Source organism: Penicillium angulare, assembly GCF_028827245.1.
Source record: "Penicillium angulare strain IBT 27051 chromosome Unknown utg000012l_segment0_segment0, whole genome shotgun sequence".
NCBI classification, from domain to species: Eukaryota; Fungi; Ascomycota; class Eurotiomycetes; order Eurotiales; family Aspergillaceae; genus Penicillium; species Penicillium angulare.
Genome location: NW_026623171.1, coordinates 987,563 through 1,002,695, shown reverse-complemented (window position 1 = coordinate 1,002,695; position 15,133 = coordinate 987,563). Strand labels below are relative to the sequence as shown.

Here is a 15,133-nt window from a genome sequence, read left to right as displayed (position 1 = left end):
GGCATTGATTCTCCACTCGTTCGTGTTCTTATTGTTGACCCCCTATTTTCCCTTTTTTTTTCTGTGTTTTTCCGACCTCGGAAGCCCGGGAGGTTCTTGGTGCTTGAACTCCACTGGGGCTCTATTCCAATTAAGGAAATATTGGTGTATATCACTCATGTATGTCATGACTGAACTATGTAGCTCTGGTTTAAATAAGCGAATAATTCTATGTTCTCTTAATATGTAATCAGTATTGAGCATGAGTGGAGGAGTGGGTAGTTTAGTAAAAACTGATCCGTAAAGCTCCATCATGATACTATCACATACAGCAGATGGATCAATGTTTCCAGCCCTGGAGATGTCAAAAGTTATAAACTTGAATATTCCAATTTCTTTAAATGAAACAACCCGAAAACATAAAAGTTAGCCTAGGGCGCCCTACAAGTATGTATGTAGGACACCTTCCTCTCCTCTCCTCGTCGCTTTCAAAACGGTGGTTTCCTTTTTTTATATATTTGCTTCAGAGCCTTCAAGCAGAGCCAAATCAGGTCAATTTGTGTTTCCCTTTGTGTCTTTTTCTTTCTCTACTGCTGGTGTTGTTGTCTGTCATCAATAAGTCATACTATTCTTTAACGTCCGAAATACAGCCATACTTGGGGCTGGTCTATAGATTAAACCTGGCAAGGGAACACAGATGCAGAAGCCTGAAACAGCGATGCATCACCCAGGCAAAGCGCTCAATATGAATAAGGCTTCGAGTTCTGTGAGGCACGCCTGACTCTGCACTACATACATCTCTCGGTGTCAAGAATCAACCCACTGGATTTGAGCCTATATAAGCATGGCATTCTTATTGACGACCAAGCTCTGAAATACTCTATTATGACGGCTACTGTCATCTCTCCAGCTCGTGCCTTCTGATAGATTCTCTCTAGTTTGGCTTGTTTTTATGACAGAAGTTTTGCTTCTTAAAAAAGGTATACATTCACCATTTCTTTGAATTCCGAGGCAAATTTGAATAACGCATTTTGATCATCCTTAGACTCTCAGGACTACTTGCTATTTCCAGAGGGTCTTAACTTTTAAAACAGGAACCCGCCTGGCAGGGCCAAAGAAGAAAGTTGGTTGGCTTAGTGCAACGATAGCTTAGTTCACACCCGTTACATCCGGCCCCAACTTGCCGAACCTAGCCAACGATGGCTTTCCCGATCGGCGGTTGGACCATTCAGCGCCCCGCATCAACGCGAGATCTTGGCCCGACTCTATCGTACATTTCGTTCATGGAGCGTATACACGATCAATGCACATCATAGCGCGTTGGGATTCCCTAGCTGGGGTGATTGGATATCGATATACTCTTGTCCGTTCGAGGCTCCATAGTCATTCCAATGGTTTCAGCTCTTTAAGCTCATTGTTTGTTGACCCAATTCCATTGGTCCTAATAAAAGCATAAATACTCTGCAATCTTAATTTATAGGGGTAGGAAGCGAGGGCGGGGTCTAATTGAAGGAGTTGTGGTGGTAGAAAGTGGATATTGTTACATGCGTGCTTTGGATGGATCTATAATTAGCCTTTCGCGCCATGGTGTTAACTAGCCTTGTATTGAGACCTATTATGACCCTATTCATAAGGCACAGATATCGTCATTCCTCAGCCATTGTTGGTATTCTTGTTTCTTTGTACTATCTATGTGATTTTATCCAAGAAGCTAATTATACAAAGCGATTTGAATTGACACAGCCCTTTGGCCAATTCAAGTTCTCGCTGAACAGCATCTGGTTTTATTGATGCTGCTTCTTGGGGAAGGGGGTGTGGGGACTTTTTTGAACAGACTGCTAATGAGATTTTGGGGATCCCAGTGATCAGTGAAGATGTTTTACGAGGGTTGATTTATTGTCTATGGGAGCAATAAATGAGAGGCGAACTTCCAGAGTTAGGCTATTTACCAGAAAGTGCATGGACAGTCGTGTTGTACTATATCAATCTTGAAATTTCGAAGCTTATTTTTAAATTACTCTTTGTTTAAATATGATATGATTGCATTATTATCATAACATAATTCTGAATCATAAGATCATTGGCCCGTCTTCTAGATAGCTCTGATCGCCATTCAAGCAGTATCAGCAATGTTGTAAACGAGTTTCTGACCGCTGACCTTGTCATTCTTCAGTAGCTCAAGGCCCTCAATAACACCCTTCAAACCACCGGGGTTAACCTGCAGAGGGTGCACCTTGACCTTGCCAGCAGCCAATAACCCTTCGGCCTCAGTCCAGAATTTCTCCGCAAATGCTTTGTTCTCAGGCTTAGCCGGGAAATTATAGGGGCCGAAGTTGAACTCTTCACCAACGGCCGTGTAACCCAGAGTCCAGCGATCGTTCACATTCTCCCGCTCAATTTTAACAGCCAAAAGGGCACTGTATTCTCCGCCAGCACTGGATAGCGCAGTGTCACAGAACTTGGCGCTCGCCTCAATCGAAATAGTATCGAAAACAAGCTTCAGCCTATCATCGGTAGCAGCATTAATAGCAGCCGCTGCACCCGAGTCGTTATAATCGAAGACCTCATCCGCACCAAGGCTCTTGACAAGATCAAAGTTTCGTGGCGAGCAGGTTGCCAGCACCTTGTATCCAGATAATTTGGCAAACTGAATAGCCAGGGTACCTGTCGCTGTAGAGCCACCGTAGATCAAGATCGGCTCAGGGGTCTTAAGCGGGTTCAATGGCGAGGCGAGTTTCAGACTTTGATAAAGTCCTTGTCCGACCGTTGTAATACCCACGCCGAGTGTGGCGGCCTCCTGGAAGCTGAGGTTATCAGGAATGCGCATCTGCACATCACCCTTGGCAACAATGTATTCGGCGAATGCACCATCTTCATGCTGCACGGCATTTCCGCCATGAACGAAACCGCAGATGCGATCGCCTTTCTTGAAGGGTTTCTTGACGGATTTGCCAACTTCCTCGACGATACCGGCGTAGTCGCAGCCGATAAGGGCGCCTGGTGGGGCGAGGTTGGCGATATGTTTCCAATCTGTTGGGTTGAGGGCGACCGCTACGGTCTTGACGAGGATGTAGTCATCGCGAAGTGCTGGAATAGCTCGATCTGTGACTAAGCCTTCCTTCTGTGGGGAAGTGACGATAATGGCTTTTTGGGTAGTCATTTTTGAAGCTTGAAGGTGATAGGAGGAGGAAGATTGGACACTTGATTACAAGGTTGTCTGAGCTGTGTAGCAGGATTGGTAGTTAATATACCTATTCGTACTCAATTACAAATCAATGGAATTTCGACGAATGCATCAGTCAGGAAAGCTTCTTCAGAGCTACACTGATTTATAATACGTAATTCTTCGTTCAACCGCGGCATCGATTTGTGGACCTTGTTCAATATTGCGCTGGATTAGTTCATGCGATTGGCCAATTGGCTGATACATGACTAACCATAACGGGCTTGGTCGCCGCATGGCTGCAAGGGTTTGTTTAAGCTTGAATTGTGAAGAATGCATAAAGGATGTATGTAAGAACCTAGATGGGTTGCATGGCTTGATAGATAAATTAGGCTGACGAGGATCCCATTTCAATCAATTTCGAGCAGAACTATCCTGTTGTAATATTAAAATGATAGTGGAACTTTGGAGGAAAAAAGGCACTGGTACGGTGGCACCACCTATATCGGCAATGGCCAATTAAGAGTACTTTAAGTTCATTTAAAGCTCATAATTTAAATTCGTACTGATATTCGTCGCAGACACCCTTGAGCTATACATAGGTCCTTATATTTACATATGTCACACTCCAGCCCTCGAAAATGTTGCTACAAACTTAGAATCCCCTTATAACATCGAACCTCCCGTCCCTTCCGACTTCTCCAATCCCTGATCAACTTTCAAAATCTCCACCAGTTCCTCCGCAGTTAAATGATCATTCGCCCCCTCCATCCGATGCGCATACCTCAATTTTCCACCCCGAAAAATCCATTCACCCCCCTGCTGTCCCCAATTACCACCCCTCAACCCCGCCCATCCCCGCCTCCACATCTGCCTAAGAGCCGTCGTAAATGACCCTACAAAGGAAGCCTCTGTATACAGCGGTGGAGTAGTGAATCCATCCATCGTTCTTGTCATCTGTAACTTCTCATATAATTCGCCCGATGAATCCGAATATATGGGGAGTTCGGCGCCGGTTTCTTCCATGTACGGAACTATTAGGGAGTGGTCGCCGCAGCCCATAATTATGACTTGGGCTGGATTAGCGCCTTCGGGGAGTGTGGATAGGAGGTTTTGCATCATTTGGGATGCTAGTGTGCGGACGTAGGATTGGTCGTAGACGCAGAAGAAGTGGCGGACTAGGTTTAGAACTTTTGTGAGTAATTTGATGATCTGCAGACAAGTTGTTTCAATGATAGATTTGATGGATTATTACCGAAAACAACAATTGTTGTGACTGAGTCGCCTTTTCCTGCAATTAATTCGCCAAAACGTAGTCTTTTGCCTTCTTTCGATTCTATCTCTAGTTCGTATGCTTCATGTAGTGATTCATCGGCGAGAAAGCCAGGAAAGTCACAATTGAGGTCTGGCATTCTGCCGGTATCTTGAGTATTTGCTTGAATGGTGATAAGAATGATAATGAGAATGATAGTTGTCGTTCTGATCAGGTTTTATGTGTATAGAATAGCTAGGCCTAGCCGTGGCCACACGTAGAAATCTCTGGTCATGACATCACCACAATTATCTGTCATTCAATTCATCGAATTGAAAACGGCGCTTGCTAATTAAAGTTCAACTGTGAAGGTTGTCCCCGAGTTCCAAGGTTATCTATACAGCCTTTCCTGACAAACCCACCAATAGAATGGGAAAACCGGATGTCTTGTTATCCGCAACATCGCTTAAAAAGCCCAACTACAGACTCTTCATACTTCATACTTTAGGTGGGAAGATAGACAATTGAAATGGAAAAATTATAGAATTGATGACTGTCTATATGCAGCTTTATTTCATGATTACTTCTTTTTACATGATATCATTTAATATGTGCCATAAAGCAAGTTTCCAATGAAAGGATATATGCAACGCCTTGACCCTCAGCTCAACTTAAAACTTAAACCGAGTCGGTGGTCTCGGCAGTCTCAGTGTGGGTAGCGACGGTCTTCTTACCGGCCAACTTCTCACCCAGAACCTCAACATCACCCTGCTCAGCGGCAATGGTGCGCTTGGTATCATGGCGAGTCTTCCAGGCAGGAGTACCAATGTAAGGGATACCGTTGGGGTCCTCGAAGATCTGCTGAGTCTCCTCAAGAGTCTTTCCAGCGGTTTCAGGGAACAGGAAGAACACGTGAATCAACATGGCAGTCAAGAAAACACCAAAGATAATGTAAGTCTCCCAGCGGATATTGGCGAACGCAGAAGGAACAAAGAGACCCAGGGCAGTGTTAAAGGCCCAGTTGGCAGAGGTAGCCAGGGCGACGGCCTTACCACGCACGCGCAGAGGGAACAGCTCAGGAGGGTAGACCCATGAGACGGGACCCCAGGTAGGAGCGTAGGATGCGACGAACAGGTAGGTGCAGGCAATGAGGGCTTTGGCTGGGGCACCGCTCATGCGCATAGATTCTTCGGATACACCCTTGATACCACCAGGAACAACGGTACCATAGGTAGCCATCAAACCGGCATTGGCGTACATCCAGATCATCATGAAAGTGGCACCAATGAGGAGGGTAGGGCGACGGCCCCAACGGTCAACCCAGATCAAAGCGGGGACGGTGCAGACGACATTAATGATGTATTGGATGGAAGAGGCAAGAAGGGTAGCATTTCCAGAGTATCCGGCCATGCTGAAGACATAGGTGATGTAGTACATCATGACATTCATACCAGTCAGTTGGGACCAGATTTGAGTCCAGATACCAGTCATGGTACGGTGGATCATGTTGGGTTTGAAAAGTTCCAAGTATGAGACATCGGCGTTTTCGCGCTCGAACTCGCAAATGTCACCAATCTCTTGCATCTCAGCAACGACGAAGGGGCTGTTGGGGTCTCCATTGCCGTGCACGAGAGCCAATACAGACTGACATTCTTCCCAGCGGTCTTTGCGGGCCAGCCAGCGAGGGGACTCGGGGAGGAAGATCATTCCGATGAAGAGGAGGACAGCGGGGACCATTTGGATACCCCAGGGAATACGGAAGACGGAAGTGCTGTAGTCGGAGGAGGTCTTGCCACCAATGTAAGAACAGCCGAATGAGATACTATAGAGGAGATACAGGGTTAGCATTCATTCACAAATGGCGCTTTTTGTTTCAGTGAGTGAATAACGTACTAGTACATGATCAGGATACCCCAGGTGATAGCCCACTGCTGGGATCCGACCAGACGACCACGCTTGGAGGGAGGGGAAAGCTCAGAGATGTAAACGGGGACCTGGGCTGACTCCATACCAACAGCGAGACCGTTGATAACACGGCCAGCCACAAGCATGCCAATGTTCTGTGAAGCGCAGATGATGGTAGAACCGACAATCCTAAATCATAATACATGTTAGCAATGGAAACATGCGTAGTATAGTACCCTTGCATATAACACAAGAGTTCTGAAGTTTTAAAGCAATCCACATACCAGATAATACATCCAACCATAATAGAATAGCGACGACCAAGACGATCAGAAACGAAGCCAGAGATAAGAGCACCAAGCCATGAACCAGCAGGCATAGCGGCAGTGACACCACCCTGAGTCAAGGAACTCAAACCACTACAATCATCATCATTGTTGAATGGGGGTCCCTTGGGACCTTGATTGAAATAACACTTGTAGGCAGTTGTCTCAATAATGGCTGACATAGACGAAATGTCAAAGCCAAAGAGAGCACCGCCAATGACGGCGACGGCCGCAATGAAGTAAATGTTCCCTACGAGAGGCATGATGGGCAAGGTCTGAGATATCACGAAGACCCCAGGTCTTGAGGGAGGATATCAAGGAAAAAGGACCAGGTAAAAGAAAGAAAAATCCACGATCAACCAAAGCCCGCTTTGGGGGAAAGGGGGGCACTTAAATACACCAGGGCATCGCATATGACAGAGCAGATTGGGTTTCTGTTTCTTTTTTTTTTCTTTTCTTTTTTCTTCTTTCTTTTTTTTCGTAATTTATATCAAGTGGATTCAACAGACTGGGGCCGAAACCATATGCTGTACACCAAAACCCCCCTTGGATATGGAGACCCCGGGTAAAAGCACGCTTCATACCGAGTGCAACGTTTCCAGCCCTGGAGATGCTGCCAAGACCCTGTTCGCGTGTTCTCTGGGGGTGTAAATGGTCATGATTGGTGAGAGACTGGTATGCGGGACCCACCGACGGTATCTTGAGAGTCTCTTATTGGCTTAACCGAGCCGATCGCTTGAAGGGATCCGGGGAATTCGGCCTCGTGGGTTGCTGATTCTAACCCGAAACAAGCATGGCGCCGTATTGTCCCCCGTCCAAGCCGTGTTCGGGGGAGCTGGTACGGACTCGGCTTGATCCTGCTCGGCTTGGTGGTGTTGTGCTTTTTCTCGGGATGAGATTCTACACGGAAAGGTGTAAGAAAAGTCGGAATAATGGCATCAAGTCTGGTGAGCATGGTGGGAAGGGTTTTTTCCCAAGTGTCCTCGAGCCTTTTGCTTGTTAGCAGGTGCTCAATATGTAGGATCGATCATGCCATGAATGGCCAAAGTTCCAAATAGGCAATTAAATGTAACCTAAACAAGGACCAGAGCCTGGTCGCAAGACAATCATCGTCGCCATGGTTGGAATCGCGTCCTGTAATTAATGAAATTAACCGGGGTCTCCACTCGGGACTCTGGAGAGAGCCCGGGGCCCCAACACACGGCCATTTACCCAGAACGGGCTTGTCTCTGTGTCTCTCACGGCATCTCACGGCTTTTGAATGGTCGGAGCACGCCGAAAAAGAGGGGACTCGGAAGGGTCTGGTTAACCCGTAATAAGATCGGGATCTTTGTACATAATATGGACTACAGTAAGTTATCGGTTTATTTTATTTTATTTTATTATTTTTTCCCATTATTTTTCCCTGTCTCTCTGCCTACTTTCTGCCTTCTCTGCCTCAAAGCGTTTTCCCCGTTCACATTACTGCGTATCTCTCAGTCCAAGTGGAGTCCAAGTACAGTGCTTGGAACAGACCTTGATCTGTCAGAGTTTGTTTGTCGGCTTGTTCCATCTCCAACCCACATTTTTGTCTCTCCGCGCTACTAAAATCTGCGGAGAGAAAAAAAAACCTGGTTGGGGTCACCATTTTCGCACACCGGCAGCCCGTTCCCCAGACATTTCCCTCCACATTATACTTGGGGCGGGGAAGAATAAAATAGAATGAGGGGATTCCTATATATTCTCTGGAGAAAAAAAAAACACAATCTAATTTCCTTCCAAGTACCATGCCGAATCTCGGTTGTTGATCCACGGAAAGAAGCCGGTAGATATTGAGCGCCACATACGAAATACAGTAGACACTAGCCATCTAGCCCAGACCCCTATTAATCACAGATCGGGTTTTCCGATTCCTCCAACTCAACATCTCCGTTAATTGCCCGACGGATTATCACTACAACACTGAACTATAACTTAGTACAATAATACCTTAGAACAGTAACTAATGACAATAGCTTACAACAATATCTAAGAACAGTAACTTATGACTATAACTTACCTAACTTAGCTTTGACTTTTACGAAGGATTGAATAATGCAAATTCAAATGGCGTATATAAGCATTTCTTTCGGGTGAGGCTTTTTTATTCCCTACCGGAAACTTTGTTCTACCGATACGACACTCTCCTGCACACTAGTGTCGGGTTTCGCGCCTCCGCGTCACGGCGCACGGTTTCAAACCTTGGCACTCTCCATGGCTTGGATCTCCACAAAGGGTTTTCACCTTTGGCATGCATGAACGGAGAACCCCATACTCCATACGTCACCTCGTTTTATTGAATTATCTCCACCCCGGCATTCTTGTGTCCCGGCCTGGATTGTGTTTCATATATTTTTCAACGACCAGGGAACAATATAGGCCCAGGCCTGGGGCATCCCGACCGTCTTAATTGAGGTGTTCAAGATCATCGTAGCGCTGGAGGCACTTTCTTCATGTGGGCAATTGCTAAATCGAGCACATATTTAACTTTAATGAAACATACAAGCCCCCGTGTCATACAAAAGCTTCAACAAAACTTGATTGAAATACGTGGGTAGATACGAACTTGAAGCGAGAAAGATCTTCACGTTTACATATCTAGTTCTTTCCAATAGTCCAAGGCTTTTCAACGTTGTAGTACAAACTCGTCATCTAGATGGCACCATTCCCAACAATAAGCTCCCTCCCAACTAGAGATGCACAACCATGCTCAACTTCCTCAGGTTTGAAGAGCACCATCTCCGGATTATTCTCATAAGCTAGTCCAATCAATGTTTTCTCTGCTCAGGGTTAATACAATTGGACACATCATTGAGGAAAAATACAAACTCACCACTAGCATTATATTTTGGCCACCCGAACTTCTCCAGTCCATCATACGGATCACTAGCAAAAGCCACCCATGCCGAAGCCATATACCGAGAAATCTCAATTTCAGTTTGATTATCTGGAAGTCCACTGATCCTCGCCGTGTTTCCTAGTATCATCGCCACATCGGATACGTGATATGCTCCACTGCCTGGATAGAGGCGCATATTGTCCCAATCACCGAAGTATCGACTCTGCCACGCCGGAACACCGTGGGAAACTCGATCGCGAACGACCTGACCACTGGGGCACGTAAATGCTGCAAGATTAAACTCATCCCAGGCTGCATCGCTAATTGTAATATTGAGTGAGTATGCGGTGGCACGATAAAAGCCCGCCTCATTGTTGTTACAGGTGACCAAATAGGGCTATGGTCCGGTCCATCAGCAAGACATAAAGTATGGTCAGTCAATACTTACAGGATGGAAGAACGTACCAAGCGCGCAAACTTTCCTTCGGCTGATCTTTTCTTATAGTCACTGAAAACAACTACATCATCCACCACCGCATGAAACACTGGTTCGGGAATCGTAACCGTAGGCGTTAGGGGAACATTGTTAGAGGCATTGAACAAGGCTTCGAATGGCTGTTCTCTCATACATTGTACTACTTGCTCGGAGTTTGCGGTATCATCTCCACAGCCTAGCAACTTGGAAGCCTGGAAGAAGACACCAGCGGCTTGCTCTGGAGTGCTGGGAAGATAACTTAGTGCTGTGCCGGAGTGTGATATTAAACCGCTGACGAGCGGATCGTCGGCCCAGGCATAGGAATAAAGATCAACGGAGGTACCGCCAGCTGAAGATCCAAATATGACAATTCGGTCTGGATCGCCGCCGAAAGCTGCAATGTTCTCGTGGACCCATTCGAAGGCCATACGCTGGTCCAGAAGGCCCACATTTTGCGTGAGGCCCGGAGCGCCTGAAAAGCCGAAGATATTTAATCGATAACTGAAAAATTGGACTATTAGTAGGAGGATTTTCACATTTGATGATTTCATAGTAGTTCATCAAGATAGAAAGAGAAAGGGAAAGAGAAAATAATAGGAAGTTCGAACACACTTAATTGTCACCAGTATCACATCATGTTCTGAGGCTAAGGTTTGTCCCTCATAGAACGGAGTCTCTGAATTCGTAATGACGAATCCTATGGAGATTAGCATTGCATAGTATTCATTACACAAGAAGAGGTCATACGGCCACCATGAATCCATATCAAAACGGGTTTTAGCTTAGAAGGATCCGGCTTCGCCCAAATATTAAGGCGTAAACAATCCTCGCCCTGAGTACCATATGACGACAACAATGCGTGCAAAATCTTAGGGGCCTGTGGGGTCTCACCAGGGTAAGGAGGAAGATCGCCACCTTTTGCAAGACAGTTGCTGTCGATTCCAAATTATTGAGTACTCCTTTTTTTTGACAGAACAACAAAGCAAAAACAATACATACGGGCCCTGTTGCAACTCTTAGTAAGGGATCGAAGGAAGGAGAGGGGAGGAGAGGAGCCATACATAGTCATTAGCTTCTATAGTCTGGTTTGATGAAAACTTAACTGGCGCAGAAAATCGGAGCTGTCCTATTGGAGGCGAAGCATAAGGGATTCCGAGGTACTCTGTGACATTGGGGCCTTGAGGTCCTGGATGTCCTAGTATCACACCGCTGGTCGTTTTAACAGATTGTCCGAATTTGCAATCTACTCCTGGGCATGATTGGCAATTGGCAAACTGTGTGAGTGTCGCTAACGCGATAAGAGGCAATGTGAGCTTCGAAAATGTCATTGCCATGACAAAAGTAGATCTTGAACTTTAGCACTTATATCGTGTGTTGGATGAGATTCTTGAAAGGAAGAAGATAAACTCGGCCAAAGGAATACTTAGATATAATTTTGGGTATTCAATGTACTTGTCAGATGACGCATAGGATATTTTGATTTGGATCGATCTGCAAGAAATAGATATGCGTATCGTTGGATTTCAGAGAGTGTTTCCAAAAAGGCAACTTCTCAAAAGCATAGGAGAACCTTGGAAATAATTGGCGCAGACTTCGACGGATTTCTTGCTGCGGAGTTACTAGAGAATCAACGTTTGTGAGTATTCAATATTCTAAACATCAGATAAAAAGAGACTGCGGATCGCATACTTGATGATGTGATCGACAGAATAACCAGGAAGGGGATACCTTACAGACTTTTTTTCGTGTTACATTCAATGTGGGTGGAAACGAGCGTGAAAGGTTTCACGGGACTGAGCGATAAAGAAGTAGGTAAGACTGTTTTATGCATTCTTGGTTCATATCAGAACGCTCGTCCAAGAAGTTGTTTAAATGCTTCCGACGTCAAGTACTTTGTGTATGACCCAACGGGAATGGTTCCTTGAAAATCCAGTTTCGAAGTACTCGCTTCACACAATCACGGGGGGTTGTTTTGTCAGTATGTAGTACTGTTTGTATCTTGGAATTCCGAGAGCAGTGTTAATTAATGTCTACAGCAGATATACTGTAGTACTTCCAATACTAGTGGGGGAAATATGTCGGGATTACATATGTAATTGATCGGGTTTTAACCTTGTAGATGCATAGTAGGTATATCAACAGCTTCATATCGGGCGTGCAAGAGCTCGGGCTATGTATGTCTTCAATTTTACTATTTGCGAAAAAATATTCAACTAAAGTCAGCTGAGTCACAACAGAAGAAAGGCATATTTAATGCCCAACCAATGGATGTAGATTCCAGTACTACATAGTATGCATTAAAAACGGTGACGATTTTATAGGTTATTAGACCAAATCCCACTGTGCAATATAGGCCCATGCCATAGCCACACGCCCGCGTTTAGAATCATACTCCTCCGGAGTGATGCCACGACAATCTGTGCGCTCGCCAAATTTGGTCAACACAGCAAGTAGCACCTTCTGGCCCGGCGCTCCAAGCATCCGTGTATCAGGAACATCCACGTACCAAAACTCGCCACCGCCGCCAGGGCCAGTGCCAGCCACGTGTCGCAGAACAAGCTGATCATCTTTGCGTCCATCGACACTTTTTATCATGAGCAAGAAAAGAGCAGGCTTCACGCCTGTATGATGCGCTAATGTCCAGTGTTCACATAGTAAACCGAATTGGAATCGGAGCGGGCTTGGTGTGCTATATACAGAAATCTCACCACCAGCCGGTTGAAGAGTCTTGCGTCCGATACTGTGTTTATCGGCGTCACTGTAGGTCTGAATGGGCTTGAGGCCAGTAGGCATCTCGGGGTTTATAAGAATATATTCTTCCCAGGGGATGCTAGGGCGACCGTCGTCGCGGAAGAAGTATTCTCTATTTTCGGGGAAATGTTTCAGGCCAAACTCGTCGTTTGTCATAGAGAACATAGCAGGATTGTATCTTGGCTCATATGGCATGCCGTGGCCGTTTACACACCCAGCGCCCCAGCATGGGTCAATTAGCTTCCAACGTCCTCCGTCAATCTTAACAGCATTCCAGGCGTGACCCGCTTCATAAGGCGGTGCCCTCGCTCCTGGTGCGAGAGGCGTGTAACCGTATCCTTTGCCATGCCCTCCAACGACGACGGATTCCATACCCGCCCTGATGGCTAGTGCAGTAAATAATCCTGCATACCCTTCGCAGACTGCTAAGCCAGTAGCTAGTGTGTTTTGTGGTGTAGAAGGCTTGACATTGTCATTGAAGAAAGCAACAGTATCGTAAGCAATGTTGTGATGGAGCCATGAAAAAATGGCCCTAGCTTTGTCGGTTAACGATGGAAATGGTGCAGTCAATTCGTTAGCCAGCCATCCCAAATCCTGGGTTGGGAGGGAAGCACGCGGATATTGCGCGCCCCGGGCGTCTGGCGCAGAAAAGTCTCGACAGACCAAACACTCCGTGGTAGAGCTGACTGCTGGTTTTGCATTTGGCATAGACCCGTGGAGACGGGGTTTGGTGGCAAGAATCTTGGAGAGATCCGGGCGAGTTCCATGGGGAATCGGGGGTGGTCCACAATTTTGTACAGGGGCGTTGTCTGCTGGCGTGCTGCTGGGTCTTGCTGGAAGCCTCGGGTTTTTTAAGCCGCCAAACCCAGCGTTTCGGAGACCGTTAATATCCTCGGCAATCGAGGGCGGGGGCAATCTCCGGGCTGGAAGACTGGGGGCTGCCTCGTTCGTTGATTCATCTACTGGCGTTTGTTGACCAGAGGGTCGTCGCGGGGGTAAAGATGGTTGTGAAAGGGATGTATTGGATCCATTCGTGAGACGTGAAGGTAAATTAGGCCTTGCTGGTCGTGCTGGCGTTGAGGAAGAGGACCCAGGCACCTTGCCTCGCAAGGATGATAACTTCGAGGTTAAACCGCCAAACCTGGACTCGGAGCTGCTACTGGGCGGAGGCGGTGGCGTATCTAAAATATCTTCCTTGACACGCTTGGGCGGTAGAACAGGTAACTGCGTCTCTCCCCAGGCTGGAGCTTTGATGCGACTACCACCAGTGGAATTGACAGATGTTGATGACGCACCGCGGCCCAGGCTGCCGATTGTTGTCGCCGTGGTTGAGTGTGAGGCATCAGATGTGATTGACTCTATTGATTGTCTCCGTAGAGGCTCTTCAGTCGGTCTACGTGGCGGTAATGCTGGGCGCCGCTCGGAGAACTCAGAGCGCGCTGGTGGTGGAGGGGGAGGGCCTCGATCTCTTCGTGTTGGAAGCGGCGGAGGTACTTTCGGTTTAGGTTTCAGCTCGGGCCTTGGTGACGGTGTAGGAGGTGGGCGCGCAGCCGGACGATGTTGACGCTCGCTAGCGGGCTCATTTCTAGTCGATTCATCGTAGGATGGTGGGCTGTTGACAGGTTGACTGCGATCAGCGCCCGCGGGGAATAGTGGTGGCTCGGGGCCCGGTGCGCGAGCGGCTTGGGATAGTTTCAGAGCGGCGATCCGCTCGTGGATGGAGCCTAGCTGCGGTTCGTCGGCCATGGCTACTAACAGCCTTGTCCGGTAAATAAGTCTGACGACGGTGTAAGAGAGAGAATTAGAGTCGATATTAATGATAGAGGTCTGTAACGACTGTTCCAAGCGCCCGCGGCTTGGCGAGAGACTAGGGATTCAGCCTTGTTTGGGGTATCCTAGCACTGCGCACCAGTTGGCAGAGTCTAGGTGGGGATCCGAAGCATTAAGTCGGGGTTAAGTTGAAAGACACTTGACACAATCAACCCTAGTGAAATAACCTTGGGGAAAAAAGTCCAATAGGCAACTCTCCTAGGACAGGAACGCGATCCCAGCAAGACGAGGTACCAAGTCGAGCCCTGGAGGGTGAAAGTTTGCGCTCCGCTTGGACCATGGGTCTGATCTATATTTGGACCTTGAAACCAACGCCCTATACCTATACATATTGGTGTGTAGCGAAAGTAGAAGATTGATAGTTAGTCACTGCGTGCAAGTATCGCTAATTATAAATGGCAATACCCAGATAATCGGACTCTATTCAACCTTGATCATATTTGCCATAACAGATCGGTAAATTGGTGAGGCTTAAGACATCAACGCAAGTTTGAAGCGAGATGTTGAAAGCAAATTGGGATACTTCTAGAGATGGGATCAACCAACCTACAATCATTTGCACCTAAATTATGAACTTCAATTAAAACAAATTTTC

General features: G+C 46.8%; 5 protein-coding genes across 5 annotated transcripts; all 5 read right to left on the bottom strand.

Annotated features, from left to right (window-relative positions):
* Positions 1 to 2,092: 2,092 nt before the first annotated feature.
* On the bottom strand, positions 2,093 to 3,139 carry N7478_013018 (zinc-binding alcohol dehydrogenase family protein; the record flags this gene model as incomplete). The annotated part of the gene is made up of 1 exon (XM_056929228.1): positions 2,093 to 3,139. One exon carries the CDS (start codon positions 3,137 to 3,139, stop codon positions 2,093 to 2,095), a length of 1,047 nt encoding a protein of 348 aa, XP_056772590.1.
* A 669-nt stretch (positions 3,140 to 3,808) lies between these two features.
* Positions 3,809 to 4,554, bottom strand: N7478_013017 (peroxiredoxin-like family protein; the record flags this gene model as incomplete). Its single annotated transcript, XM_056929227.1, has 2 exons — positions 3,809 to 4,320; positions 4,398 to 4,554. 2 exons carry the CDS (start codon positions 4,552 to 4,554, stop codon positions 3,809 to 3,811), a joined length of 669 nt encoding a protein of 222 aa, XP_056772589.1.
* A 518-nt stretch (positions 4,555 to 5,072) lies between these two features.
* N7478_013016 (sugar porter family MFS transporter) lies at positions 5,073 to 6,888 on the bottom strand (the record flags this gene model as incomplete). The annotated part of the gene is made up of 3 exons (XM_056929226.1): positions 5,073 to 6,216; positions 6,288 to 6,488; positions 6,584 to 6,888. 3 exons carry the CDS (start codon positions 6,886 to 6,888, stop codon positions 5,073 to 5,075), a joined length of 1,650 nt encoding a protein of 549 aa, XP_056772588.1.
* A 2,523-nt stretch (positions 6,889 to 9,411) lies between these two features.
* On the bottom strand, positions 9,412 to 11,291 carry N7478_013015 (Carboxylesterase type B; the record flags this gene model as incomplete). The annotated part of the gene is made up of 5 exons (XM_056929225.1): positions 9,412 to 9,879; positions 9,948 to 10,458; positions 10,570 to 10,654; positions 10,705 to 10,889; positions 11,056 to 11,291. 5 exons carry the CDS (start codon positions 11,289 to 11,291, stop codon positions 9,412 to 9,414), a joined length of 1,485 nt encoding a protein of 494 aa, XP_056772587.1.
* A 991-nt stretch (positions 11,292 to 12,282) lies between these two features.
* On the bottom strand, positions 12,283 to 14,454 carry N7478_013014 (uncharacterized protein; the record flags this gene model as incomplete). The annotated part of the gene is made up of 1 exon (XM_056929224.1): positions 12,283 to 14,454. One exon carries the CDS (start codon positions 14,452 to 14,454, stop codon positions 12,283 to 12,285), a length of 2,172 nt encoding a protein of 723 aa, XP_056772586.1.
* Between the last annotated feature and the right edge of the window lie 679 nt (positions 14,455 to 15,133).